At 36.9% G+C, this 27,347-nt stretch overlaps 1 protein-coding gene across 1 annotated transcript in view; it reads left to right on the forward strand.

Annotated features, from left to right (window-relative positions):
- Positions 1-27,347, forward strand: part of LOC114051287 (C2 calcium-dependent domain-containing protein 6-like) — a 94,815-nt gene that overhangs the window by 18,849 nt on the left and 48,619 nt on the right. Inside the window, exons 4-9 of the mRNA XM_027873487.1 lie at positions 59-204; positions 4,284-4,406; positions 5,982-6,026; positions 16,248-16,316; positions 23,361-23,440; positions 24,629-24,769. Of these exons, the coding sequence (XP_027729288.1) occupies positions 59-204; positions 4,284-4,406; positions 5,982-6,026; positions 16,248-16,316; positions 23,361-23,440; positions 24,629-24,769 (604 nt within the window). The remainder of the gene's footprint in view (positions 1-58; positions 205-4,283; positions 4,407-5,981; positions 6,027-16,247; positions 16,317-23,360; positions 23,441-24,628; positions 24,770-27,347) is intronic.

Below are 27,347 nucleotides of genomic sequence, written 5' to 3' on the forward strand. Positions count from 1 at the left end.
AATCATTGCTCAATAGCCAAAAAAAATATGCTTCCTGAATTTCAACATCTATTTTCAGTCAACTTACAGTATTATACAAATTTATTTATTCGTATCACTATAAACAAGTTCATGAAATGTACTAAAATTCATTCCATGAATTTTAAGAACAATGAGAAGAAACCTGCAATTAAGTTTGACGAAGTGAAATACTTCTCTGTACAGGTAACATCAAAGTTTTCATTTTAACTAACAAAATATATAGACTTACAGATATCAAGTGTGCTAATTGTATAAATGTTCTCTTGATCTAATTGTTACTCGATCATAACAATTGTTACTCTGGCCTTAGTACTTCTCTCTATTCTCTCCCTTGTTTATCTTACTCCCATGGCTTTCTTGTAAATAGACTCCTAAAGGTAATAAGAAGCCCCAGATCTTATTGAGTGATGGGGCTAATATGATCAGGACTAGACTTTAGGGAAATCGTCTTGGCAACTGAATGAAGGATGAATTGAAGTAGGTAAGGAAACCAAAGAGAAAGCTATTGCAATAGTCCAAGTGAGAGGCGATAAAGCTCTGAGTGAGAGTATTTTTGGCTGTATGAGTGGTGAGGCAGTTAGGCATGCAAGAGGTGTTGTGGAGATAGAACTTAGAAGATTGGGCAATTAATTGGATGTGTCAGGTAAAAGAGTGTAGAGTCAAGGATGACATCCACTGGACCAACAAACCTATGGAGCTTATTCTTACAGCTTGTGGCCAGAGCTTCCCACATAGCTCATTTCCAACTACATAGCTTGCAGTGAGGCAATTTACCGTGCCAAAGAACAGAAATCGTGATGCTGCCTGTGGTTTATATCATTTGCCACCTGTCACCTTAATACTTAATAGCTCACAATCTAGAAGGATATAAATCCCAAATTAATATGTTGGGTTGGGGCAATATGATACTGCTCTTCCATTTTTGTCAGACACATTAGTTCCAAGCACCCAGATTGTTTTTCACCTTTCAAGTCTTTTATCTCTCTAGAAATTGAAACAATGAATTTTGTTTCTAAGCCTTAAGTAAGATGCAATGCTTAGCATTTCTACTGTCCAGTAGGGTTTTATACACGTTTAAAGAAATTTGATTTGAAATTAACTGATAAGGAAGAAACAAGCCTGTACACCAGGCTAATTAGGAAAGGGCCAAACACTGGATTCAGTCCCCTTTGGGTGTGCTCTTCTCACTACCCTAGAGTCATGAGCACCTTGCACTTCTGCTCTTGTTGTGCAACAGCTGCAGAATGGGCTTAGTCTAAACCCTTTGACAGGTTCTCATGGCTTATTTCCTAGCAGATGCTTGCTGCCATGCCCAACTCTTGTGTCTTCCTGCTTGCTTTTTGTTTATTTTGTACATTTCTTGGTTCTTCCTGTCTTCTGTCAAATAAATGCATTTTCCAAAGTTAGGAGTCAAGAGCAGCCCATTTCACTGGAAACAGTAGGTATATCCCCCCCCACCAAGAATTTTTCCTTTCTTGTGGGTGTGGAACAGGAACTCTTTTGTGTTTTGTATATCTTAGAAATTAATCTCTCAAATGCTTTCAGAATTGTGTTGCCTCCAGTATGGATTTCTTGTGTGTGCACTTGATCTGATCAATCTCGTCTTCCTTACTTCCTTACTTTGTCTTCTTGGTCCTATTTCCACTTCCTCATATAATACATTGAGGACTGAGGTGTTATAGAGTCCAAACAAGGTAATTCCAGCTAGGTGGTACAGTAACTAGAATGCTCGACTTGGAACCAGGAAGACCTAACTCCTCAGACTTGGCCTCAGACACTAGCTGTGTGACCCTGGGCAGGTCACTTAACTTCTCTCAGCCTCAGTTTCCTCTTCTATACATTATACAAATAAGTAAACATTAAGGCAAACAGATATTAAGTGACTTGCCCACGGTCACAATCTAGGTTTATAATGAAATTTGTGTCTTTTTCAACTTTGCTACATCCCCAGCACCGAGTATAGTGCCTTGCATGTAGAGATGCTTAATGCTTATTGTATTGGATCACTTCTGGCCAGGCCCTGCACTCTATCCGCTGTGCCACCCAGTGATAGCAATGTTAGCAAATCAATTTTATTTTTCTTCTATTTATTGTCATCCTTGCAGTTTCATCCATAAATCCTCTTGGGATGATCTGCCCTAATGGAGTCATAGGACAGGCTTTCTTTAAATTAACTTTCTCATTCCCAACTTTTCACATTTTTGTGAGATTATAATGCTTATAAGTCACTATTTGTCATTATCCTCTACCTAAACATCTTGAAAATGTTTCTTTTGGAAACTGTGTCTCTTTCCTTTCCAAATAAATCAACTGTTTGCTATTTGTAGCCGTTTCTGGGCCTTTTTTGACCTTCCCATTGTGACCTTCTTATCTAGATTGCCTTTCAATTAAACTTTGACTTAATACCTATTTGAATAGGTCAGTAGTTTTCAATATACATATATCCTGGATAGGTATTATGGATGGTCAGTTAACTGGGTCAAAAGTAGAATAGGAAAAATAGAATAGGAAAAAGTAGCATTTTCAACAATGCTTCTTGAGGTAAAAAAATACCTATCTTGTCCCAGTGATCATATTAATTTGTGTACATGCCATATCTCTCCTAAGAGATTATCATGCTTAACAGATTATTATGCTTATTGCATTGGATCGCTCCTGGACAGGTGATCAGAGGAGGCTTCATTTAGAAGGTGATATTTGAAGTGGACATTGAAAGATATAGACAAGTGTAGACTGAAAAAAGGAACATTAGAAGAAGAGGAATGGTATGTGCAAAAGCTCACAAAGGGATTGTGTAAGAAGTAGCTACATAGGAAAGTAATAGATGCTCAGGGCATCTTTGTTGGAAAATAGCATCTGTTCTCTGTAACTCTGGTCTGCTAACACCACACATGAAAGGCAGTTTCATTGTTTTATGGAATACTTGATGATGATCCTTTAATTTTAATTAATTTAATTTATTATTTAACTTTTTAAAATTTTGATTAATTTAATTCATAATGTTATTAAGGTGAAATGAATTGAAATTGTAGGTTTAATACTATTATATGCATTTTGAGCATGATAGGTGTAGGGTGGTATAAAGAATATTGAATTTAGAGTCAGAGAACTGAGATTTTAAATCTGCTAACTACCTTTATAACCTTCAACAAGCATTTATTAAGTGCCTACTATGTGCTGTGCACTAGAATAAGTATTGGGAATACAAAGAAAGATAAACAGTTCTTGCTTGCAGTGTAATAGAGGAGACAACATAAAAACAACTATATATAAAGAAAATATATATAGGATATACTGGAGGTGATATCAGAAGAACAACACCAGCATTAAGGGAGACTGAGAATAGCTTCTTGCAGAAGGTAAGATTTTAGCTGAGATGCAAAAGAAGCCAGGAGATGGAGATGGAAGAGGGAGAGAATTCCAGGCACTAGGTGACAACCAGGGAAAATGCTCAGAGTTGAGAGATGTGGAGTGTTTTGTTCAAAGAATAACAGGGGGACCAGTGTCAGTGTAAATCACAGAGCATATGAGAGGGGAGAATCATAGAGGTATGAGAAGACTTGAAAGGTAGGAAAAGGGGCCAAGTTTTGAAGGACTTTGAACACCAAACAGAGGATTTCATATTTGATCCTGGAGGTAATTGTGAGCCAAAGAAGTTTATTGAATGTGGGGGGTTATATGTTTAGACTTGTGCTTTAGGAAGATCAGTTTGACAGCTGAGAGAAGGATGGACTAGAATAGGGAGAGACTGAGGCAGGCAGACCCACCAACGGCTGTTGCAGTAGGTCAAGCATGAGGTGATGAAGGCCTGCACCAGAGTAGTGGCGGTAGCAGAGAGAAAGGGGATATACAAGAGAAGTTTCAAATGTAAAATTGACAGAATTTGGCACAAGACTCGATATGGGCAAAGTGAATAAGCAGTCAATGATGATGCCTAAGTTGAGAGTTAAGTCATTGAACCTCTCTAGGCCTGAACTGTTTCGTCTATAATAGAGTTGGTTGGACCATATGATCTTTAATGTCCCTTCTAGCTCTAAATCTTATCATCCTGTGAACTGGATTTATTTTCTGTTAGTTGTGTGATTTTGAGCAAGTCACCTAAACTCTCTGAATTTTGATTTCCTCATCTGTAAAATGAGAATAATAATATTTTGACACTACTTGACACAGTTGTTGTGATCAAATTAAATAGGACATCTAAAGCACTGTTTAAAATGTGTTATATGTCAGCTATCATTGCTATGATGATGATTATTATTTAGGTTCCAAGACGTCAAGATGATGAAAGGAATATGATTTATTTGGAACTAATGGAATTTGATGAATTGGAAGCATACCCTGTACTGTTGGGAAGTTTTAGCTTACATCTTTATGAAATAATTCAGGTATGTATTATTTATTGTAACAGTTTTATCAACTGAATACCTAACTATGCTCAGTCAGTGTTCATGGTTACCGGAAGACTCAATTTCAATATCTACCTTCAAACTCTTATGATAAGGCCAAAAAACTTCATCTAGTTCTGATTTTAGCTGCATTTGCTTTGTTTATACAAAAATATACATTTGATATAAATAAAAAAAACTTTCTATCCAAAATGGGCTGCCTTTGGAGGTGGTAGATTCCTATTCAGTAGATGTTTTCAGGCACTTGTTGGATATGCTGTAGAGGGAATTCTAGTTCAGGAGGTATCTTTTAATCCTAAGATTCTGATTCTTTAATTCATACTTAAATTGACCCGCGTCTTGAATTTGTATTTTCTTAATAGAATTATTTATATGCTAGCAATTTCATTATATGTGTAATATTAGCTACCCTGGCCCTCACTGCCTGGAAGGCCAGGTCAGTTAGATTTCACTCCTCCTTCAAGGTTCTCCAGGCCCTTGAGAGGATTTAGGGGGTATTTAGGCTCTCTGCAAATGGCTCCAATCCTCACCAATGTTATTTCTTCAGTTGTGGAGGTATAAATCCTCAGTACTCCAGTTCCATCTAACCACTAACAGATTTACTTTTATACAGAAATATTTACTTCAGAAGATATAATCACAAATATACAAACTTACTCCCCTACCACAAGAGAGGCATAATTCCCCTCCTCCCTTTACACTACCTCAGTCTTTGGAGAATAGAAGGGGATTAGGTTCATAGTTTAGCTTGGTTCCTATAGAACCCAATCTCAGTTCCAAATCCAAAGCTCTCCCCTCAGTTACCCTAGCTTCTCAGGGCGTCCATCCTAAACTGGCTGACTGCACTATCCAGCCTATAATCCTGGTTCGGTGGGGATCATGTCTGGCACTTGAAACTGAGGTGGACAAACAACACAGAACAGAAACAAACACCCCTAGCCCCATTTCTTAGATGAGGTAAAAAGAGGGAGCAGGGGAAGGAAGTCCTTCCTGTCTCACCAGTCAGTTCATGGCTCCCATGCTTTGGGTGAACTATGATCTTCACCCTTTGGATGCAGCAGAGAAGAATGACTGAAAAATACAATAGAAAGAGGGCAGTAGAAAGAGAGCAAGTGGGGCAGCTAAGTGGTACAGTGGATAGAGCACTGGCCCTGGAGTCAGGAGGACCTGAGTTCAAATCCGGCCTCAGACACTTGACACTTACTAGCTATGTGACCCTGGGCAAGTCACTTAACCCAATTGCCTAGCCAAGAAAACAAAAAAGAGAAGAGCGCAAACAGCTCAGTCTGACCAGTTTTAAAGATATAGGGAGCCAATCAAAAGAAGCTACTCCCACCCACGTGGTGACCAAGAGCCCTACAAGTTAGGCATAGGTCACTGGGCATGCCCATGTCTAGGTTATATATACAAATGTCTTTTTTGTTTATAAATAACATTTCGTTTGTTATATTACTTGTATAAGATTGAATAATGTCCTGTACTGATATAATGCCCATCCATTATCTGAGATGTCATGCATTTAAAAATTTCCCTCTTTTTTTATCTGTCTTCCAGAAAGGATGTTTCACAGAGGAATTTTATATGAAGATTAGAAACCTGGTAGGGATTTGTTTCAAAATACATGTAATTGAGACACATCTATTAGTGAAAATAAAATTGTTTTATATAGAAATATTTTTAAAACATACAAATAATTTTATTTAAAATGCTTTTGATCTTTTTATTAATTCACTCAACATTGTTGTTCAGCATCTGCTTTCATTATCACTATGTTCACATTATTCTTCTCTTATCTTTCTGATTGCTGAGAGTCATTTTGGGCTATAAGTATAGGCTAATAGAAATTTTTAAGTATTTACATAGAGAACTTCTGGACCAGTTGGAAAGTTGTCATCCTTGAGATAACCTGGCATTTCTGACGAACATGATAATATGGTTGAATGACTAATTAGAAGACAAGATCACTTGTGGCCTCAGGTTCAAGAAGAATGAGTTGAGCTGCTGAGAGCCACGATCTCATACATCTTGGGGTCAGCTGGTGATTTCTGGGTTGATGGCACTGGGCATGGTAGGTGTGGCAGCCCTGATCATCTGGTCAAGCAGACTCAGCATCTGGATTATGAGATGAAGGGAAAATCAATACAGAAATGAGTTTAAATCATTTTTGATCTGCAGGTAGCGTAGCAAATAAAATGGATACCACTGGTGTGTTTGTCACGCCAGTTCCAATAGATTAATTTCAGACATACAACTTTAAGGCTAAATCTGGAGTATATCAGTTCTCACTCTGGCGTACTCCATGTCAGAGCTCTTGAGAGTGCCGTCCAACAACTATAGGCTCACACAGATACTCAGGGAATACATACACATACTATGCATGCTTCTGACTATCTGTTCCAAGAGGTCAACAGGAAAATATACGTAGAACAAGGCCACAAAAGGAGAATATGTCAAGATCCCTAAACCATTGCATCCATGCTACTGCATTGCTACCCTAAACCTTACTTGATTTTTGCTACCAAACTCTCCCATACAGAGGCAACTAGGTGGAGCAGTGGAAAGAGAGTACTGGGCCTGGATTCAGGAAAACATGAATTCACATATGGCCTCAGACACTTCTGACTAACTGTTTGACCCTGGGCAAGTCACTTAATTTCTGTTCATCTCACTCTTCTCAATTGTAAAATGGGAGTAATAATAACACCTGCCTTCCAGGATTGTTGTGAAGATAAGTGAGATAGTATGTAAAATCTTTAGTACAATGCCCTGGCACATAGTAGGCACTTTGCTTATTCCCATTCCTTTCACCTTTCCTATTTCTCCACCACTTCTCTCCACCCCCACTACTCCCAGTTTCATGTATATACAATCAATGGCTGGATGGTTTCAGTACCATTTTTCAGTATTGGCCCTGCCTAATATGAGCTCTGCACTATAGTCCAGGTTTAGGCATCACTGACACACAACAGCCATTAATCAACAACTGCTTATTAAGTGCTTACTATGTGCCAGGAATTAATGTTGGGAATGCAAATACAGAAACACAGATCCTCCCCTGAAAGACTTTGCATTCTAATGGAGGAAGAAAACACATAAAATGAAACTAAAAAGGGGATTTTAGGGGGAGAGGGAAGACATGAAGGTACCCATCACAGAGACATAGTAGAGAAAGACTGAAGTGTAGTTTGAAGGTGAATGAAGATGACTGCCTGAGCCTCCTCATTAAAATGGAGGTTCTAAGAAAAGCCATTCAATCAGGGAAAGAGGCCATTGGGACAAGAGTATTTCCAGTGTGTGAATTCCAGGGCTAGAATAAGTTTCAAGGATGAAGAGGTTTCTTAGCATGGTAGAGAAAGTTCATTGTATAGCCCCTATATTTCCATTTCTTTCTGCTCTCATGGTTCATTTACTCCACGAACACTGAGGACGTACAGTTTCAGTTTTATTTATTAAAATGACAAAAAGAGGACAAAACTGTAATGTTACAAGACAATAACAGCTAACATTTATGTCTTGGCTACTAAGTGCCAGGTACTTTACAAATATCTCATTTGATCCTCGCAACAACCCAGGGATTAGGTGCTATTATTATCCCAATTTTATAGATGAGGGAACTAAGGCAAACAGGTTAAGTGACTTGTCCAGGGTCACACAGTGAGTGTTTGAGGCAAGATTTGAAATCAGGTTTTCTTGACTCTAGCCTAGATATTCTATCCACTGCACCACCCAGCTGCCCAAGATAGGAAGTCTTAAAACTCTTTTAAATTGTACGTGTCCCTAGTCATGTACATGAGAATAGGCTTAATATATCTACACTCCTTACCTCTTTGAGGTCTCATTAAAGTCTTGATAGTCAGAACCTAAACTCTTTATGAGAAAATAAAAACTACAAGCAATTAAGAGATTTACTAAGCACAGATTATTTCTCTAACTTATCTAATGTGTAGCCAAAAATCATCTTGGCAGTCAGAAACTTGTGGAGTTTCTATCCCCCTTTTTTTTAACTTTCTTCCATCTTATCGTCTTAATGGTTTTAGATGCTCAATCAAGCTGTCATGGCCTGGGCTGGGGTAGAGTAAGTCTGATGAGATTTTTCAGTTCCTTTAGACCTTACTTAAAAATCTTTCTAGATATGAATTCCTTGTTGAAGAAGACATTTCTGTTTTTTGCCCCCAAAGTTTCTTTGGTTCTTGACCCTTATCAGTTAGATGCTGGGAGCAAAGGGAAGCCGGGAGTATTGTCTTCCTGGAATGAATATACCAGGTTTTAGTAAATGCTTCTTGACTTGACTTGACTGTTCCTGTATGTAAATGAATATAGTTAGCTGTTCCTCGCCATCTCTAAACAGTCTGAATTCCTTGGTAGTTAACCTTGGTGGCTAGATTTCTCTCATCTCCCTCCAAGAGTTCTTCAGGAGAGAATTTTTCCCTTTGCATTAGTAGATAGAAATTCCTTTTCTCTCCAAAACAATAGCTATATTAGCCTCAAACACACATTCCTGAAAATGTGTAAAATGTAGAATGACAGTGTTTATTTCTGTGCTCCGTGAACCTCTTTTTGGAGGAATAAGTTAGTGCCCCAGAGGCTTCACACCTTTCTCTTTTAAGCTTTAATAGGATCATAAATTTAGGACAGGGAGGGACTTTAGAGGACATTTAGTGCAAACGTCTAAATTTATAGTTGAAAAAAAAAATGAAGCCCTGTGAGGTTAAGTGATTTGTCTAAACTCACAAAATATCAGAGACAAGAGTTGAACTAAAATCATCCAGTTCACAATAATACCAAAAGTGATTGGTGCAAATACCTATTCGTATAAGCTTATTAGTTACAAACTATAATGTTCTCAATCTTGCTGTCATGCATGTATATATATATACACACATATATGTATATATACATATATACAATACCATCATTTTTGTTAGTTACCTTTGTTAGTGACCTTTTACCTTCCTTCTATATAACTGTGGAGCTAACAGTCGCCATGATTTTTTCCTCCTCGTATCTTTCTGCTGCCTATTTCAGTTCATCTAGCCTTCTAGATAGCCTTATCACTCTTCTCTTATTCTCTCTTTGACTCAGTATCTTTCCTCTTTCTGCCATGTGTTAATTCTCATACTTGCCTCCTTTTCCCTATTGCTGGTAGTATGTTGTCAGGGGCATCTACTTAGAAGTTAGTTGTGCTAACCCCAGTTTAATTGTGTGTGTGTGTGTGTGCGTGTGTGTGGGTGTGTGCATGTAACTGTGAATTTCCTGTTTACCATATGTACTGTCTAAGCTTGAGCCTGTTCTTCCCACAGAACCTCTTATGTACTTGTGAGAGAGTGTGCCCAAGACTTTGGGGGTATTGTTCTTTGCATCAGCTGTTCTTACTATACCACCTCAGTAACTAGCCCTTTTTAATGCTAATTAACTCTGAAAACATAATTAATGATCATCGGGGAGCCTACTGATAAGTGCTTATGAGCAATTATGCTAGAAACTCTACACCCTCAGGGTCACTAACTGCTGGAACTGCAAGAGGAGCAGTAGCCGGTTACTCTCTGGACACCCACTCTGCCTCTTCGTGGGGGGTGCGTGAGCTCAGAGGGAGCGCTGCACAATGCAAAGGAAAGTAATCCCTCAGAAAGCTTTGCCTAAGACCCAGATGATCCAGATCACCTTGAGAGACTTTATAAATTAAACTTCAAGAGGGATAACAAATAGTTGTGGACTGAATGAGATCAGCCAGCAATTCAATAATAATCTGTTCTCATCAATAATGACAGTAAACCTACCATACTTAACTCAATTATGTGAAGAAATAAAAATGGGTCTTAAGGAAAAGAGGAAATAAAAAACTTCTTGGATCTAGTCAAATACAGATAGAGGAAATTCGTTTCTGGAAAGAGCATAGTTATAAAGACAGTAAGGGAATCAATTTTAAAGATGTCACAAAAGAATGGAAAAAGCAAGGGATATTATTAACATCCCTAAAAAAATAACTAAAAAAAATTCCTAAAAGAAATTGACTACCAACTTATCTTTGTAAAAATCTTTGTGAAAATGGTTTATGCATATTTTTTCGAATTTTAGTGTTTTTATTTTTCCCTCAGTTACATGTAAAAACAAATTTTAACATTCCTTTTTAAAACTTTGAGTTCCAAATTTTCTCCCTCCCTCCCCTCCTCCATTGAGAAGGCAAGCAATTCAATGTAGGTTATACATGTGAAACATATCCATAATAGTCATGTTGTGAAAAAAAAAAACAAAAAAACTCAAGAAAAATAAATTTTAAAAATATATGCTTTAGTCTGTATTCAGACATTATCATTTCTTTCTCTGGGAAAGGATCGTAAGTCTTTCAGAGTTGTCTTGGATTGTTGTATTGCTGAGAATAGCTGAGTCGTTCGTAGCTGATCATATTACAATGTTGCTGTTCCTTTGTACACAGTACATTTCACTTTGTATCAGCCTATGCAAATCTTTCCAGGTTTTTCTGAGAACCTCCTGCCCCTCATATCTTATAGTACAACAGTATTCCATCATAATCACATACTCCAGCTTGTTCAGCCACTCTCTAATTGATGGGCATCTCCTCAATTTCTAATTCTCTGCCCCCAGAAAAGAGCTGCTATAAATATTTTTGTAGGTCTTTTTCACTTTTTGTTGTTTTTAATCTCTTTTGGGATGCAAACTTAGTAGTAGTATTGCTAGGTCAAAGGGTATGCATGGTTTTATAGTCCTTTGGGCATAGTTCCAAATTGCTCTATAGAATGGTTGAATCAGTTCACAACTCCACCAACAGTGTTTTAATGTCTCACTTTCCCCACATCCCTTCCAACGTTTGTCATTTACCTTTTCTGTCCTATTAGCCAATCTAATAGATATGAAGTAGTGGCTCAAAATTGCCTTAATTTACATTTCTTCAATCAATAAAGAGCTAGAGTATTCTTTCATATGGATATAGATAGCTTGTATTACTTCATTTGAAAACATCCTATCTTTTGATCATTTATCAATTGGGGAATGGCTCTTACTTTTATAAATTTGGCTCAGTTCTCTATATGTTTGAGAAATGAGGCCTTTATTAGAGAAACTTGCTGCAACATTTTTTTCAGTTACTATTGCTAACTGTATTTCCCTCCATCCTATTCCCTCCACAACATTTATTCTCATCTCTCTCTCCTTTCACCCTGTCCTCAAAAGTATTTTGCTTCTGACTACCCCCTCCCTGAGTCTGTCATCTCTTCTGTCCTCCCCATTTTCTCTTATTCCCCTCCTACTTTTCCTGTAAGGTAAGATAGACCTCTATACCCAATTGAATGAGTATATTATTTCCTTTGAGCCAATTCTGATGAAAGTAAAGTTCACTCACTCCCCCTCACCTCTCCTCTCTTCCCCTCTGCTGTAAAAACTTTTTCTTTCTTACCTCTTTTATGTGAGATAATTTACTCTTGTTTTCTTTCTCCAAGTACGTTCCTCTCTCACCCCTTAATTTTATTTTTTAGATATTGTCCCTTCATGTTCAGCTCACACCTGTGCCCTCTGTCTGTATGTAACCCTATTAATAACTACCCTAATAATGAGAAAGGTCTTATAAGTTACAAATATCATCTTCTCATGTAGGAATGTAAAACAGTTAAATCTTAAGTCCGTTATGATTTCTCTTTTCTGTTTATGTTCTTTTTATGCTTTTCTTGAGTCTTATATTTGAAAGTCAGATTTTCTGTTCAGCTCTGGTCTTTTCATCAAGAATGCTTGAAAGTCCTCTATCTCATTAAATATCCTTTTTTGCCCTGAAGGATTACACTCAGTTTTGTTGGGTAGGTGATTCTTAATCATAATCCTAGATTCTCTGCTCTCCAGAATATCATATTCCAAGCCCTCTGATCCCTTAATGTAGAAGCTGCAATACTTCAATTGTTTCTTTCTAGCTGCTTGCAATATTTTCTCCTTGACCTGGGAACTCTGGAATTTGGCTATAATATTACTGAGAGTTTTCATTTCAGGATCTCTTTCAGGAGTTGATCGGTGGATTCTTTCGATTTCTGTTTTACTCTCTGATTCTGGAATATCAGGGCAGTTTTCCTTGATAATTTCTTGAAAGATGATATCTAGGTTCTTTTTTTGATCATGGCTTTCAGGTACTCCAGTTATTTGTAAATTGTCTCTCTTGGATCTATTTTCCAGGTCACTTGTTTTTCCATTGAGATATTTTACATTGTCTTCTATTTTTTCATTCCTTTGGTTTTGTTTTATCGTTTCTTGATTTCTCATAGCCTCCATTTGCTCCATTCTAATTTTTAAGGAATTATTTTTTTCAGTGAGCATTTGAACCTTTTGGACTTCCTTTCCCATTTGGCCAGTTCTGCTTTTTAAGGCACTCTTTCCTTCGTTGACTTTTTGAACCTTTTTTGCCAGTTGGTCTAGTCTATTTTTTAAGGTGTTATATTCTTTAGTACTTTTTTGGGTCTCCTTTAGCAAGCTGTTGACTCATTTTTCATGATTTTCTTGCATCACTTTCATTTCTCTTCCCAATTTTTCCTCTACCTCTCTTACTTGATTTTCAAAATCCTTTCTGAGCTCTTCCATGGCCTGATACCAATTTGTATTTTTTTTGGAGGCTTTGGATGTAGGAGCTTTGACTTTGTTGTCTTCTTCTGGTGTGTGTTTTGATCTTCTTTGTCACTAAAGTAAGATTCTATAGACTGAGTTCTTTTCCTCTGTTTGCTCATGTTCTTAGCCAATTATTTGACTTTTTAACTCTTTGTTAAGGTAGGGCTCTGCTTCCATTGTGGAGGGTGTACTGTCCTAAGCTTTGCAGGTTTTGTGCAGTTGTTTTCAGAGATACTTCTACGGACCTATAAATTTTCAGTTCTTCCAAGGTGGTATGATCAAAGGAAAGGTGTTACTCCTTTATGCCTGTGCTCTGGTCTATGAGTGACCACAAGCACTCTTTTCTGCCCTGGAAATATGAGGATGATTCCCTCTCTACGGCGGCCTTAAGCTCTGTGATGCCAACATGCCTCCTCACCCCAGGACCACCAACCTGGACTGTGACCCAGATTCAAGCACTGGAAAAGCAAGAGAATCCTGCCTCAGCACCAGCAAAGAGATCCCTGCAGTCCCCCTCTGATCAGCCACTCAATCCCCCCACAGTCTTTGAACCAAGAGCTTTGTGCTAGGGCCAGGGATGGACCACATTCCTCTCTCACTCAGGTCCAACAGACCCTTCCCACTGACCTTATAAGTTGTCTTTAGCGTTTGTGGGTTGAAAAGTGGGTTTTGTGCAGCTGTTTTCAGAGGCACTTCCAGGGACCTATAAGTTTTCAGTTCTTCCAAGATGGTATGATCTAAGGAGAGGTGTTTACTATTCTCCTGGCCTATGCTGTGGTCTGTGAGTGACCACAAGCATTCTTTTCTACCCTGGAATTGTGAGGAGGGTCCCCCTTCCACTGTGGCTGCAAGCTCTCCTGTGCTAGTGCTCCCCGGAACTGCCACCCAGGTCTGAGACCCAGATCTGAGTATGGGCAGAGCAACAGAGTTCTGCCTCAGTGCTAGCAAAAAGACTTCTGTAATCTCCTTCTGACCAGTTGTTCAACACCCTTACCATCTGTGGGCTGAGAGCTCTGGAAGCAGCCGCTTCTGCTGCTGATTCAATCATTTCCAAGGCATGTCCTGGTTTGCTGTGGCTGGGGCTGTGCTGGCATGGCCTACACTGGACTGCATTCCACTCTCATCAAGGTGAGACAGACCTTTCCTGCTGACCTTCTAAGTTATCTTTGGTGTCTGTGGGCTGAGAGGTCTGGAAACCACCACGCTCCCAATGATTCAGTAGCCCCAAGGCCTACTCTGTGTTTGTTGGGGCCTGGTCTATGCTGGTATGACCTGTATTGTAATACACTCTTCTCTAACCCTTGTACAACAGACCTTTCCTGCTCTCCTTCCAAGTTGTCTTGGGCTGGAAATTTGTGTCATTCCATTTTTTTGTGGGTTTTGCTATTCTAGAATTTGTTTAGTGTCATTTTTTTAAAGGTATTTGGGGGGGTTTGGGAAATAGCTCAGGCTAGTCCTGCCTTTACTCCACCATCTTGGTTCCACCTCTGGTCTATGCATATTTTGAGGATGACCTTGATGAAAATATCAGAAGAGAATAGGCAGGCTTTCCTAGTCACTTATGTACCCATAGTCATTCAACTGGCTGAGAAGTACAGAGAATACCACAAGATCCTGCTATGTTACCAAAAAAATTGTCTTTGTAGAACAAAATACCAACTTAAGGGCTCTTCTTCAATGGGGTCTCTTCTAGGCATATGTCAAGATTATAAACTATTCCTTGGCAAATGCAACTACAGAAATAATTTTGTTTAGTGAATCTCTGACTATTAAAGTGAGACATAAAGCAGACAAAATATTTGGTCTCCAAAGGTCACCATCATGGACATGACTTCCATAGTCTAAATAAATGAGAAATTCTCTGTTAGTGTAGAGATGTTCATTTTGTTGATTACATTGTGCTGATAAATTGCTTCAAACCAAGAGCATTAAATGGATTCTAGAGATTTACCTAGTACTACATACAAGGAAAAGCAAGTAGATTAAGAATATATTTTCCCCAGATTTTGACATGCAATTTGGTGTCTAGTCCATTGAATTAATTTATCAGTGTAAATCTTAGATAAGCACTGCAGATAGATAATGGACTAGGCACATTTTCAATATAAAAGGGTAGCAGGATAATATTTGGGAAATTACAAAGTGCTTTTGGTGATTCTAAACTGCTCTGTCAGCAACATCCGTAATTTTCAATACATTTCCCTAGTGATACAATTTGTTTACAAATGGTATAATACCCTAATCTCTAAATAATTAGTAATACATGTGACCCAAGTGGTAATGGGAAAATATATAGTGGGTTAAAGTCATCCTATTTTAGCATATTGTCAATGAAGACATGTTCAAGTGATATAAAAGGTACCTGACTAAAAAAAGGAGGTAGGCTTGTTATATAGCAAGAGTGAGTGCAAACAGATTGTAAATAGGAAACTTGAGTATTGCACCAGTATCCATAAATTATTATAAGAATCCAAGAAAAACCATCCATGCATTGCTTGTTAATCTTGCTCTGAAAATTATTCAATGTAGGAAGATAGGAGGAGCTTTTGCATTAGTGCACAGAATATAGCACAAAAGCCAGGCATTTGTTTTTTGGTCACAGATGTATAAAATGACATCAAGATAGGGCAGTGGCCTTGTCCTCTTCACTTTGCTTTTGTTTTGGCTAATTCCATTTGCATACCTGTTAGATAATTTAAAAAAATAGGCTTAATCTTAGCCAAGAGCATTCTGGCTGGCATTTGTTGGCTATTCTTAGCTAAATGTAGTTCATGGAATAGCTAGGATGGCATTGTCAAGGAGAGGCTGTCCCCACTATAGCAGATGAATTCTGACAATCTAGCAAATAGTTCCAAAGAACTAAAGTCCAGAAGATGGTAACAGAGGAAAGCTTGGTGACCACAAGACACACAAAGTGCTACATCAAAAAAAATGACAACCAACCTTTTGTTGTGGAGTTTTTTTTTTGTTTTTGGGGGGGAGGGGGGAGGGTTGTTTGTTTTGTTTTTGCCATTCAGACATTGACCTTCCTTACAATTCATGCAAGTCTTGCTGTGTCACAAGAGAATTTACACATAAATCTTGCATTTATTATAAGATACTTTTGGCTTTTCTAACATTTTGCAGTATTATGTGTAGTAAAAAGTATTACTTTGTTATTATCTTATCCATTAGAATAACATTCTGATCTAATGTATGAAAACGAATTTGTCTCATGTTTAGGTTGTCTGCAGGGCTGAAGTGGAATTTATGTTTTCCTATGGAAACTTTGGTTATGGCTTTTCACATCAGGTTGGTCCTAATTTTTTACTTTGTTATATTATAGTTTTCAGTAGCAATATTCTCTTAGGCTTATTTTTTGTTTATTGTGAATTTAATAATCATCAACAGACATTTAAAAATTCAAAGAACAAAAAAGAGGATTGTGTAAGAAACTGAGTTTCTATTACATAGTTAAGGAATACTTCTCAGCATCTGTGAATTTTTTAATATGTATTTTATTTTCCCCTCAATTACATGCTAAAACAATTTTTTAACACTTTTTTGTTTTGAGTTTCAAATTTTATCCTTCCCTCCCTTTAAAATAAATAAAAAAGTATCCTTCAGTCTGCATTCAGACTCCATCAGTTTTTTCTCTGTGGGTGAATACGCTTTTTTATCATAAGTTTTTTGGGATTGTCTTGAATCATTGTATTGCTGAGAATAGCTAAACCATTCATGGTTGATCATCATACAATATTACTGTTACTGTGTACAACATTCTCCTGGTTCTTGCTCATTTACTTTGCATCAGTTCATATAAGTCTTCCCAGGTTTTTCTGAAAGCATCCTGCTTGTCATTTCTTAAAGCACAATAATATTCCATAACAACCATATAAAACAACTTGTTCAGCCATTCCCCGGTTACTGTGCATCACCTCAATTTCCAATTCTTTGCCACCACAAAAAAAGCAGCTATAAATATTTTTGTACCTATAGGTCCTTTTCATTTTTCTTTGATCTCTTTGGAATACAGACCTAGTGGTGGTACTGTTGGGTCAAAGGATAGGCCCGGTTTTATAGCCCTTTGGACATAGTTCTAAATTGCCCTCCAAAATGGTTCAGTCAATTAACAACTCCACCAACAGTGCATTAGTGTCCCAACTTTTCCACATCCCATCCAACATTTGTCATTTTTCTTTTCCAACATATTAGACAACCTGATAGATGTGAGATAATACCTCAGAATTGTTTTAATTTGTATTTCTCTAATCAATAGTGATTAGAACATTTTTTCATGTATTTCTTCATCAAAAAACTGCCTGTTCATATCTTTTGACCATTTATCAATTGGGGAATGACTCATATTCTTATAAATTTGACTCGGTTCTCTATGTATATCTCTATGTATTTGACTCAGTTCTCTCTATAAAGTAGGCCTTTATCAGAGAAACTTGCTATAAAACTATTTTCCCAATTTCCTGCTTTCTTTCTGTTCTCTGTTGCATTGGTTTTATTTGTGAAATTTTTTTTTAATTTAATGTAATCAAAATCATTCATCTTACATCCTGTAATGCTCTGTATCTCTTGTTTGGTCATAAATTCTTCCTTATCCATAGATCTGAGAGGTAAAATTTTCCATCCTCCCCTAATTTGCTTATGATATCATCCCTTATATCTAAATCATATACCCATTTTTACCTCATCTCTGTATGTCGTGTGAGTTGTTGGTCTAATATCAGGGGTGGGGAACCTGTGACCTCGAGGCCACATGTGGCCCTCTAGGTCCTCAAGTGCAGGCCCTTTGACTGATTCCAAACTTCATAGAACAAATTGGGATTTGAGTCAGTCAAAGGGGCTGCACTTGAAGACCTAGAGGGCCACATTTGAAGTTTGGAATCAGTCAAGGGGCCTGCACTTGAGGACAGGGAGAGACGCTGACTGACTTCTAACATTATCTAATGTTTTCTAACTTCTAATGATATCTTCTAACCATTTCTTCTGTCAGCCAAATGAGCTCTGAACACAGGCAACACCTTACCAGTGTAAATAGTAATGATATACATTAAAAATCAATTAAATCAGAGTGTATCTCTCTGCCGATGACCTTGGAAAGAGGAGGCGGGCATCTTGTGTCTTTCTGGGAGAAAAAACAAAAGATTGCTAATCTGTGGTTGGCCTTGAGTGTACAGAAGACAGCACCTTTGCTTTTCCTCTGTGGTTTACTTTGTAGAAGACCTGGGGTAAAAGTAAATACAAACATGGAAAGATGGATGTGACTACTTATTTGCACAAAAATGGAAGCTAGTTTAAATATGGAATAACTTATGCCAAGAGGTCATAGATAAAGACTTTTTACCTCGCTGTCTCTACAAATCTACAAGTGAGCCTTGAATGGTTCATCCTGGCCTTCATGACTCACATGCTCCTGCAAAAGGAGTGGGCAGTGCTGGTGAAGGCAACCAAGGACCTGGGACACTTCTCAGAGCTGCTCTAGTTGCAGACTGATGGTTAAGAGAAGAATAAAGAGCTCCTGAAGAATATACATCATAGATATCCCTTGATTGGTTGTAGAAAGCACTTTGTAGTAGCTACAGTTAGCTCCACTTTGCCAAGGGATATTGTTTCTGAGTGATGATAAGGCCCCAGTATCATCCCGTGTCCCTTTTGGGGGCCCATCCAATTTATATTGTTTTTGGCTCTGTCTCTTCTGTAGGTGTCTTTGCCCCCACCCCCTTGAGGTCCTGAGAACCTGTAGACCCTTGTCGTTATTTCTGTCAAATACTTTTTTTCCTTATCGATAAGGTTCAAAGCAAACAAAAAAATTTTTTTAGCCTTTTTAGGAATATTATTTAAATTTTGGCACTTTTAATTTGCTGTGTCCAATGATTAATCAGTTGACATATCTGTGGAGGAATTAAAACTATATCCCTAGCACCTTGAAGGTAGGGACTTTTTTTTTTGGTCTTTGTATCCATAATGCCTTAGCCTTGGATATATGCATTTAACACATTTTTTCAATTTTTAATTATTTAATTTTTTAATTGAATTCTTAGTTCTGAACACCCTCAGCTCTAGGTACTCTTAAGCTGGGACACACTTTTCCAAAACAGGATGGAGGGAACTTAGAATATGTGTTTCAGTAAGTGACGTGAGATGGAATCTGTTTAATAGCCTGTCACTATATCTTTCCCAGGCTTACTTTCTCTTGCTCTTTCATATCATCCACTTAATATTCTTTTCCACTCCATCATTCTGTACTTCTTTGAAGTTACCAAATTAAGCGCCATGAATTGTTAAATACTCAATACCTTCCTCCCACACAATATCTGATTCTTTAAGTTTACTCCCCCACAACTCTATCTCTCTACCTACACTCCTTCATTTACCACACCCCGGCCAATTTTCAACTATTCTGTGTCCCACTATAGCCCTAATGCCCGTAAATGGGCCTAAGGAATGAGTACCAGGTGTAGGCATCTTCATTTCCCATAGTTATTCTGCCTTTGTCAGCATCCTCATTCTCTAAGATTCACTGCTGTAAAACTCCATCTCTTTAGCCCCAGTGTTCTCCTGATGATGTTATCTAGGTGCAGATTGTAGAAAAATGACTTCCCACTCCAGACCATATCTTTACAGTCTTACAATGGACAACTTTAAGTATATAAAACCAAAAAGTTTCTACACACACATAATAAATACATTTAGAGCCAGAAGGAAAACAATTGAGAAAAATCCTAACAGAAAATTTTCCTGATAAAAGTTTAATATCCAAGATATATAAGAAATTGGTATGAATACATAAGAACAAGAACTATTCCTCAAAAGATAAGTGGTTAAAGGATAGGATTGGACAATTCTCAAATGAAAAAATACATGATAGCAACAGGAGCAGCCAGGTGGCACAGGGAATACAGTGCCCAGCCTGAAGTCAAGAAGACTCATGTTCCCAAATTTAAGTTTGACCTAAAACATTTCCTAGCTGTGTGACTCTAGGCAAGTCACTTAATCCTGTTTGCCTCAGTTTCCTCATCTATAAAATGAGCTGGAGAAGGAAATGGCACTCCAATATCTTTGCCAAGAAAACCCCAAATGGGGACACAGAGAATATGACTGAAACAACTGAACAATAAGTTGTATCACCAACCTTGTGAAAAATATCACCAAGAGAAATGCGAATTAAAACAACTCTGAGATTCTACTTCACACTCATCAGTTAGAAAAAGATGGAAGCAGAAGAAAATAGCAGTTTTTGGAGGTATTGTAAGAGAACAGACACACTAATGACCTGTTGCTGGATCTGTGAATTGGCTTGACCATTCTGGAAAGCAATTTGTAACTATGCCCCCAAAGTCTTTCAACTATACATACCCTTTGAACCAATAATAATACTATTTTAAGCATATACCCTAAGAAAATGAAGGACAGAGGGAAAGAGCATAGATGTACAAGAATATTTATAGCAGCACTTTTTGTTATGGCAAAGAAGCACAAACAAAATAGGTGTCTATTAATTAGGGAATGGCTGACCAATTGTGGTATATTAATGTTTTGGAATGTTATTATGCCATAAGAAATGATGACTATGATAGATTCAGATATGGAAAGATTTGCAAAAATTAATAATAAAGTGAAATGCGCAAAACCAGGAGAACAATTTATGCATTGACCCCAGTAATAATGTGAGGTGTAAACAACTTAGACTTCAAAACTCTAACCAAAGCAGTGGCCAGTCTCAACTTCAAAAGGCTGGAGAGGAAACATACCTCCAGCCTCTTGGCTGAGAAGTGATGAGCTAGAGGCATAGAATGAGACATGAATTCTCAGATATGACCACGGTGTTAGCTGTTTTACTTTTCTATACATAGTTGTAACAAAGGAGGGATTCTGTTTGGTAAGAAGAAGGTACTTTAATGTAGTGACAGTGATAGACATGAAAAATAGAGATAGTGATAGAAATGAAAAAGCAAGAGCATCAGTAAAACATTTTTAAAGCACAGAAGGGGCAATTCCAAAAATGTGGAAGGGAATATAGAAATTTTGTTATTGCTTTGTTAAACTATATCTATATAGATAACTTAAAAAAAAACTGTGTAACAATTTAAAAACTGTAACAGAAGATCACATTTCTTATATAATTCTCTTTGCTGTTTTTAGTACTGTTTGTTCTTTTGAACTGTTTGTATCTATTAATGATTATTAAATTCACAATAAAAAATTTAAGGGTTCTAGTGACAATGGATGAAGTGAAATCACTTCACAATTAACAACTTCTGGTATAGGGATTTGATAATTTCAAATTGCAAATTAGCTTTTTTCTCTTACAATGACTAAAAGGGAAAACTCACATCAATGAGATCACAGATCTGTCAAAGTACTGAATCAACTATATTTATTTAAATATCCCTTGGTCAGACTAGCATAATCCGTCAATCTTTCTTATTTAGAAAATACAATTGAATATTTTTAGATCCTCTCTTCAGTTCCTAGTCTTCTATAAATACAAATAGTTTTATATACATTCTTAAAATTGACATAGTTTGGTATTAATATTTGATACAAAATTTTGAATTAGAAAGAAGCAAATTATGGTACCAGTACTGCTGAATAACACACAGGCAAATTTAGCACACCACAACTTTGTGCCATCTTTTCTTTTTTTTTTCCCCTCGTACTTTCTTTCTTATCCTTGCCCAGAATTCTCATTTTCTAAAGACCAGTTCTTTAACCCAGAAATAATTCTTTTCTCAAGGAACTGCAATCTAAAGCTGTGCTGTGGATTAGGCCAAATGAATAAGCTACTAGATAAGAGATTTTTGGAAGATTTTTATGCATGGTTTAAAAAGCAATACTCAGGGTTGGACAAGAAAAGTGAAATGATCCCAGGGTACTAGGCAGGGCCTCTACAGGGAGGTGCGCTAAAGACTTCCACAGTCTTAATTTCCTATTTCAGCTTAGGATTTTGCCATTAAAAAATAATAAAGTATCATCTTTCAACAAAGATAGCAAAATATTAAAAAGTGCACTCGTCTTTCATTCCACCCTCATCTTCTTTCCTTTTTTTTTCTTTTTAAAGTTTTGGATATGACCTGAGGCTCTGTTGGATATGACCATGCATATTCCTATGGGCCAGGTTTAATTTTAAAGTCTTTTTAATGATGACATTATGGCTTATTCAGCTCCAATCTAGAAATATTCTTGGAAATATCTGAATTAGATGCATTTCTAAGTTTCTCCTACAACTGCTCGGTTCTCCTACAAACATCAACCTAACAAGGAATGTAACATGGAACATGTTTTTATTAAAGTGTATGGAAAGAACAGAGTAGGATGTAATAGGGGAAGGACAATGGAATAAACATTTAAATTAGCACCTACTATGTTCTAGGCACTGTGCTAAACTCTGTACACATATTATTTCAGTTCATCCTCTCAACAACCCTGTTATGCTATGAATATCCTCATTTTACAGTTGAGAAAACTGAGGCAGACAGACTTGTGACTATGGCAGGGTCACATAGCTAATAAAAGCCTGAAGTGGGATTTAAACTCAGCTTTTCCAGACTCCAGGCCAAGCTGTCTATCCACTGCACCAACTGGCTTCTCTGATATTTTAGCGTCTTTCACAATATGATCTTTTAATTTCCCATTCGAGTTAATATTCAGCCCTTCCTTTCTCTCTTCAGGGGGCTTACAATTCCTACCTCCCCCAGAATCTCACAGGACCGATAGGGGAAGTCCCCGTAAAATGGCTGAATTTGAGAACCTCGATGAAAGGGCCCGTCTGAGAGGTCTCACTTGTTGCCTGCTTCTCTCTCTGTCAGGAGCTCTGACTTACTTCTTTGCTCTTGTGTCTGTGCTTCTACTCTGTGTCTCATTTTAGTTCTCAATGTAGTCTGCAATTCAGCTCTAATAAATTCTGGCTTGGCTCAGGAATCTCTGCCAGGCAATCACTGTATTTCTATTTCTGCTTCCTGTTCCTTTCATTGCCATGATCTGAAAGCTCCCTGACTCTTTCTCAAGGCTTTTTCTCTCAGCGGGCCCTATTCACAACCTATTTGTGCCCTAGAATTTTGCTCATGCATGATTGGGGTCTAAGGTCTGAATTTCCTTAGAAGTGCTTAGATTCTGCCAGTAAGAATTTTTCCTATGTGCATCTGCTATGCGTACTTGTAGACTGTTATAGTTAAAACGGACCTTAAATGTTGTCTAGTCCAACCCTCTCATTTTTATGGAGGAGGAAAATGACTTGTCTTCTGACTCCAAGTCTATTGTACCTCATCACTTTGCCTAATCAGGTAAAATGAAGGTACTAATTATTTATTATTAAAATTAATTTATATTTTTCTTTTTCAGTTAAAACCACTTCAGAAGTTGATTCAGCCATCCATGTTTATGAATATTCCCCCACCTGTAGAAAGAACAGACCCTCTAACGTAAGTGCTTTTGAAAAATTTTTATTCATTGATAAATTAAAAAACTATTTTTAAGATGGCTTCAAGAATCCCAATAATTTGATAAGTATTTGTTCGATGCCCTTGTATACCAACTTATATTGAAATGTGAATTAAAATTGTGAATTAAATTAATTAAAATGTGAAATAAATTAAAACAGTGAATTAATAGCTAGTATTTATATAGCACTTTAAGATTTGCACAGTACTTTACATATTAACTCATTTGAGAATTCAAAGAAAATTAAATATTAAATTTGAAAACATTTAGTATATCACATGTTGAATAATAAGAAGAGGGAATCAGGGCCAAGGAATTCATGTTTAGAGTGACTCAGAAGGATATTCAAAAGTAAAAGGAGGTACATATTTCAGGGAGAGTAATGGAACTTGATCTGAAAGAAAGAGAAGACATAAATAACATTTGGTTGAAGCATTAAAGGCACAAGCACGAACGAAGAGAAATTAGGAGCAAAAAATAAATAGGGATTCAAGAAAACCTAGCGTTATATAGGGAAACTTTTCATTTCAAAACCATATACCTGAAATGGAAATGAACAGCATAATGCAGGTAACATTAAGTACACAAGCAAGGGCTAAAAAGCAGGAGATTGATTCGATGTATATTAAAAATATAAACCTCCTTGAAATTTGTGGATGTTGGATTGGGAAAATGTAATTTTTATGGGAATTATTTTCCTTTCCATGTACAATATTCGTAAAAAAAATAAAAAATTTAAATAGTAAAACTTCTGCTTGTAGCAGAGGGCTCAAACCTAGGTAGGAGAGAAACTTAGTTACCCTTCTTTACTGACAAAAGCTATGAAAACCTTTTCCTGCTTCAGTCATTTTCTGTTGATCTAAAGCAAAGCAATAGCAGTGAATTACCTATTTTTCACAAAGAAATTCAGGCCTTTTATCTCCTTTGCTGTGGCTGTTTTCCCTGAGCTTTCTTTCTTGCAAATAAAAGGAAACTCTGGAGGAATGAGAGGTCTCATCCCCTTTAGAATCATAGACCTTATTCTAACCTCACTCACTACTAGTCTAGGGATAGATAAAGGAGCTGGCAAGATAATGGAGATAGGGAGGAAATGAGGAGTATTGGTTTTAGAATTGTGCACATTTGCAGAAGACATGTTTTAGATACTTAACTGCATTTCTACTTTGTAGAAATGTTATCACACCGCAACTAATAGAATATCCAGCATTCCTATCACCAGACTTGAATGTTACTGTTGGGACTCAACCACAACAGACCCAATCATCATCTCCCGTACGACTTGAAAAACTTCAGCAACAACCTCGTGACAGGCAAGAAAACAATTCCTCCCTTTTTTGATCTACATATTTGTCTTGTACAGTAATTTATCTGCCTCTGAGATATGGGATTCTAGGAACAATCACTCTTCTGATATTTTATTTGCTCATTTTTTGCTAGATCAGTCAGTGACTGGTGATGTTAGAGGGATAGTGGTATGATGGAATCCAAAAAGCCTTGAACTGAGAGTCAGTATACTTTGTTTCTAGTCCTAATTCTGCCACTAACTGACTGTGTGATTTTGGGAAAGTAATTCATTTGTATGTAACTCAGTTTCCTCTTCTATAAAATGAGGGGACTGGATTAAGATCATCACTAAAGTCCTTTCCCATTCTAATATTCTGTGAATATATGTTCCTGGAGAAACGAAAATACTATTGAGATAAGAAAAGGTAACAAGCAGGAAATAAGAAAATGTAAAACTTTGCCAATGGAATAGAAGAATCAGGACTACCCAGCTGTTGCTATTATACCCAAAAGTCTTGGGGTTGGTCATATCTTATGGTGACAGATAGAAAATTCAGAGATGGGGGTCACAATGAAAACTGTCCTAAATCCATAGGTCTATAGCAACTTAAGATAGGGCCTATCCCTCTTACACTCATGTTTCTAGTGAGTTACAAGAAGAATAGGTTTATCCCAACCCCCTTCACTCCTTAGTTACCAGTAAGTTAGACACACTTACTTAAACTTCAGTTAATATAATCAAGCAATTTTCCCCTTGGTCCCTGCCTCCATTAATCTTTTTTTAAAGAAAATAACTTAAAGGAAGTAGAATTACTAAGGTTGAGTTCCCAGGGTTGGTCTTATTTTAGTGAAGCATTCATATCAATAGGGTCAGCAGTTACATGTATTTCCGTCTTAGAATTTTCTGATTAAAAAAAATAAGATTTTAATATATTGTTTTTAGAATGGGTAGCATCACAAAAATTTTCACACAAACTTCCTTTACAAATGCTATATAATACAGAAAGAAAGGAGATAAATGATCTTTTCTTTAAAAGATAAAATCAAAACAAAGGAGAAAAATCCTTCTATGAAGTTTTAGCAAGATGACTGAGTGGTCATAACTGTACCCAGTACTCAATCACTTCAGAAAGTCATAAATGTGCTTAATAAAATTTTTAAAAATAATCAAAAGTAGAGGGGAAAGGAAAGAAATCTTCATAAAAAATAATGTTATAGGGTAAATGAAAGTGAAGTCCAGCCTTCAAAAGGAAAAAAAAAAACCATAAAACAACTAGAACCCTAGAAGAAAAAAATAAACTAACATTAAAAACATTCAGAATTGTTAAAAAAAATCAATGATTGATAAAAAAAAATCTAGTACCTATAAAAATATGAGGCATGGACAATGACATAAAAATACAAAAATGAGACTTGACAACTTTTGAACATTTGGTGGGAAATCTTTATAAGTCAGTAGATTCTCTGAGAATGTAATGTAACATATGGAAGACAAAAATACAGAAATGGCAGAACATTGGTTGGTTATTGTCCTTTGTACTCAAAAAGAACTAAAATGACATCCCTAGATTGTGGTCAGTGTACAGTGTGTCTGACTCTGACTGATCAGACCAACACGAACTTGGAAGGTTCTATCATAGTTTGTGCACAGATAGTCCATTTGAACACAATCTCATGTTTCTTTTGAGCTACTGCAATTCTACTTTGCTCATAGAGCATAGTGCTTTCTTTCATGTGGGCACACCATGCTGGGCGGTTCTATGCCAGTATCTCCCATATCTCATAATGGCAGAACAAATAACATAAATTTAAATGGCATAACTAGAATAAATTAAGATTCCTGTTATCAAAACAATAGAGCTTAATAAGAAAACCTGAGAATTTATTGACATCTAAACAGAGTGAGGAAATAAAAGATCTGAATACCATATCCTAGAACATCATACAAGAAAATTATTCAGAAGTAATTGGAAACAAAGGGTAGAGTCTGTAGAACACCATCATGCCAAGTTTACCTCAACCAGAAAAGTATTTACTAAATTCCAAAGCTTCAGTATCAAAGAGACAATTTTCTAATTAGCTGGAGTAAGAAAATAACATAGCAAAGAGCATCAATTTGAACAGTGTAGCATCACTCAACTAGGACATGTGATATTTTGAAAAGCTAAAGAAACTAACTACCCAAATTTGCCAGTTCTGGAAAAAGCAAACAAACTCCTTCATGAGAAAAGATGTTTCTATAATACTATCAGATACTTCCATTCTTTCCTCCAGAAAAAAAAAAACAAACAAACAAAAAAGAGAGTTAGACATGTCCTTTGACCACAAGTTGACCATGAAGTAGACTTTTAAAGTAAAAAAGAGTATTTAAATTAAAAAAATAATAAGTGATGACTAAATGTTTATGTTTTGGAAGATCTGAACATGTGCAGACAGCATCACCTTGCCAATAGTGCATCTCCATATGGACCATGCTAGGGTGCTGCTTTTAGGAAAAATGTGATGTCATGTGAGGGAAGTACCTTGGAGAGACTGAAACAGGTGTGAATATTCCATACCTGGTTCTGGTTGGCTAAATATGTATTGAAGAAGAGGTTTTTTGAT

Source organism: Vombatus ursinus, unplaced genomic scaffold, assembly GCF_900497805.2.
Source record: "Vombatus ursinus unplaced genomic scaffold, bare-nosed wombat genome assembly UNPS02014802.1, whole genome shotgun sequence".
Taxonomy (NCBI): Eukaryota; Metazoa; Chordata; class Mammalia; order Diprotodontia; family Vombatidae; genus Vombatus; species Vombatus ursinus.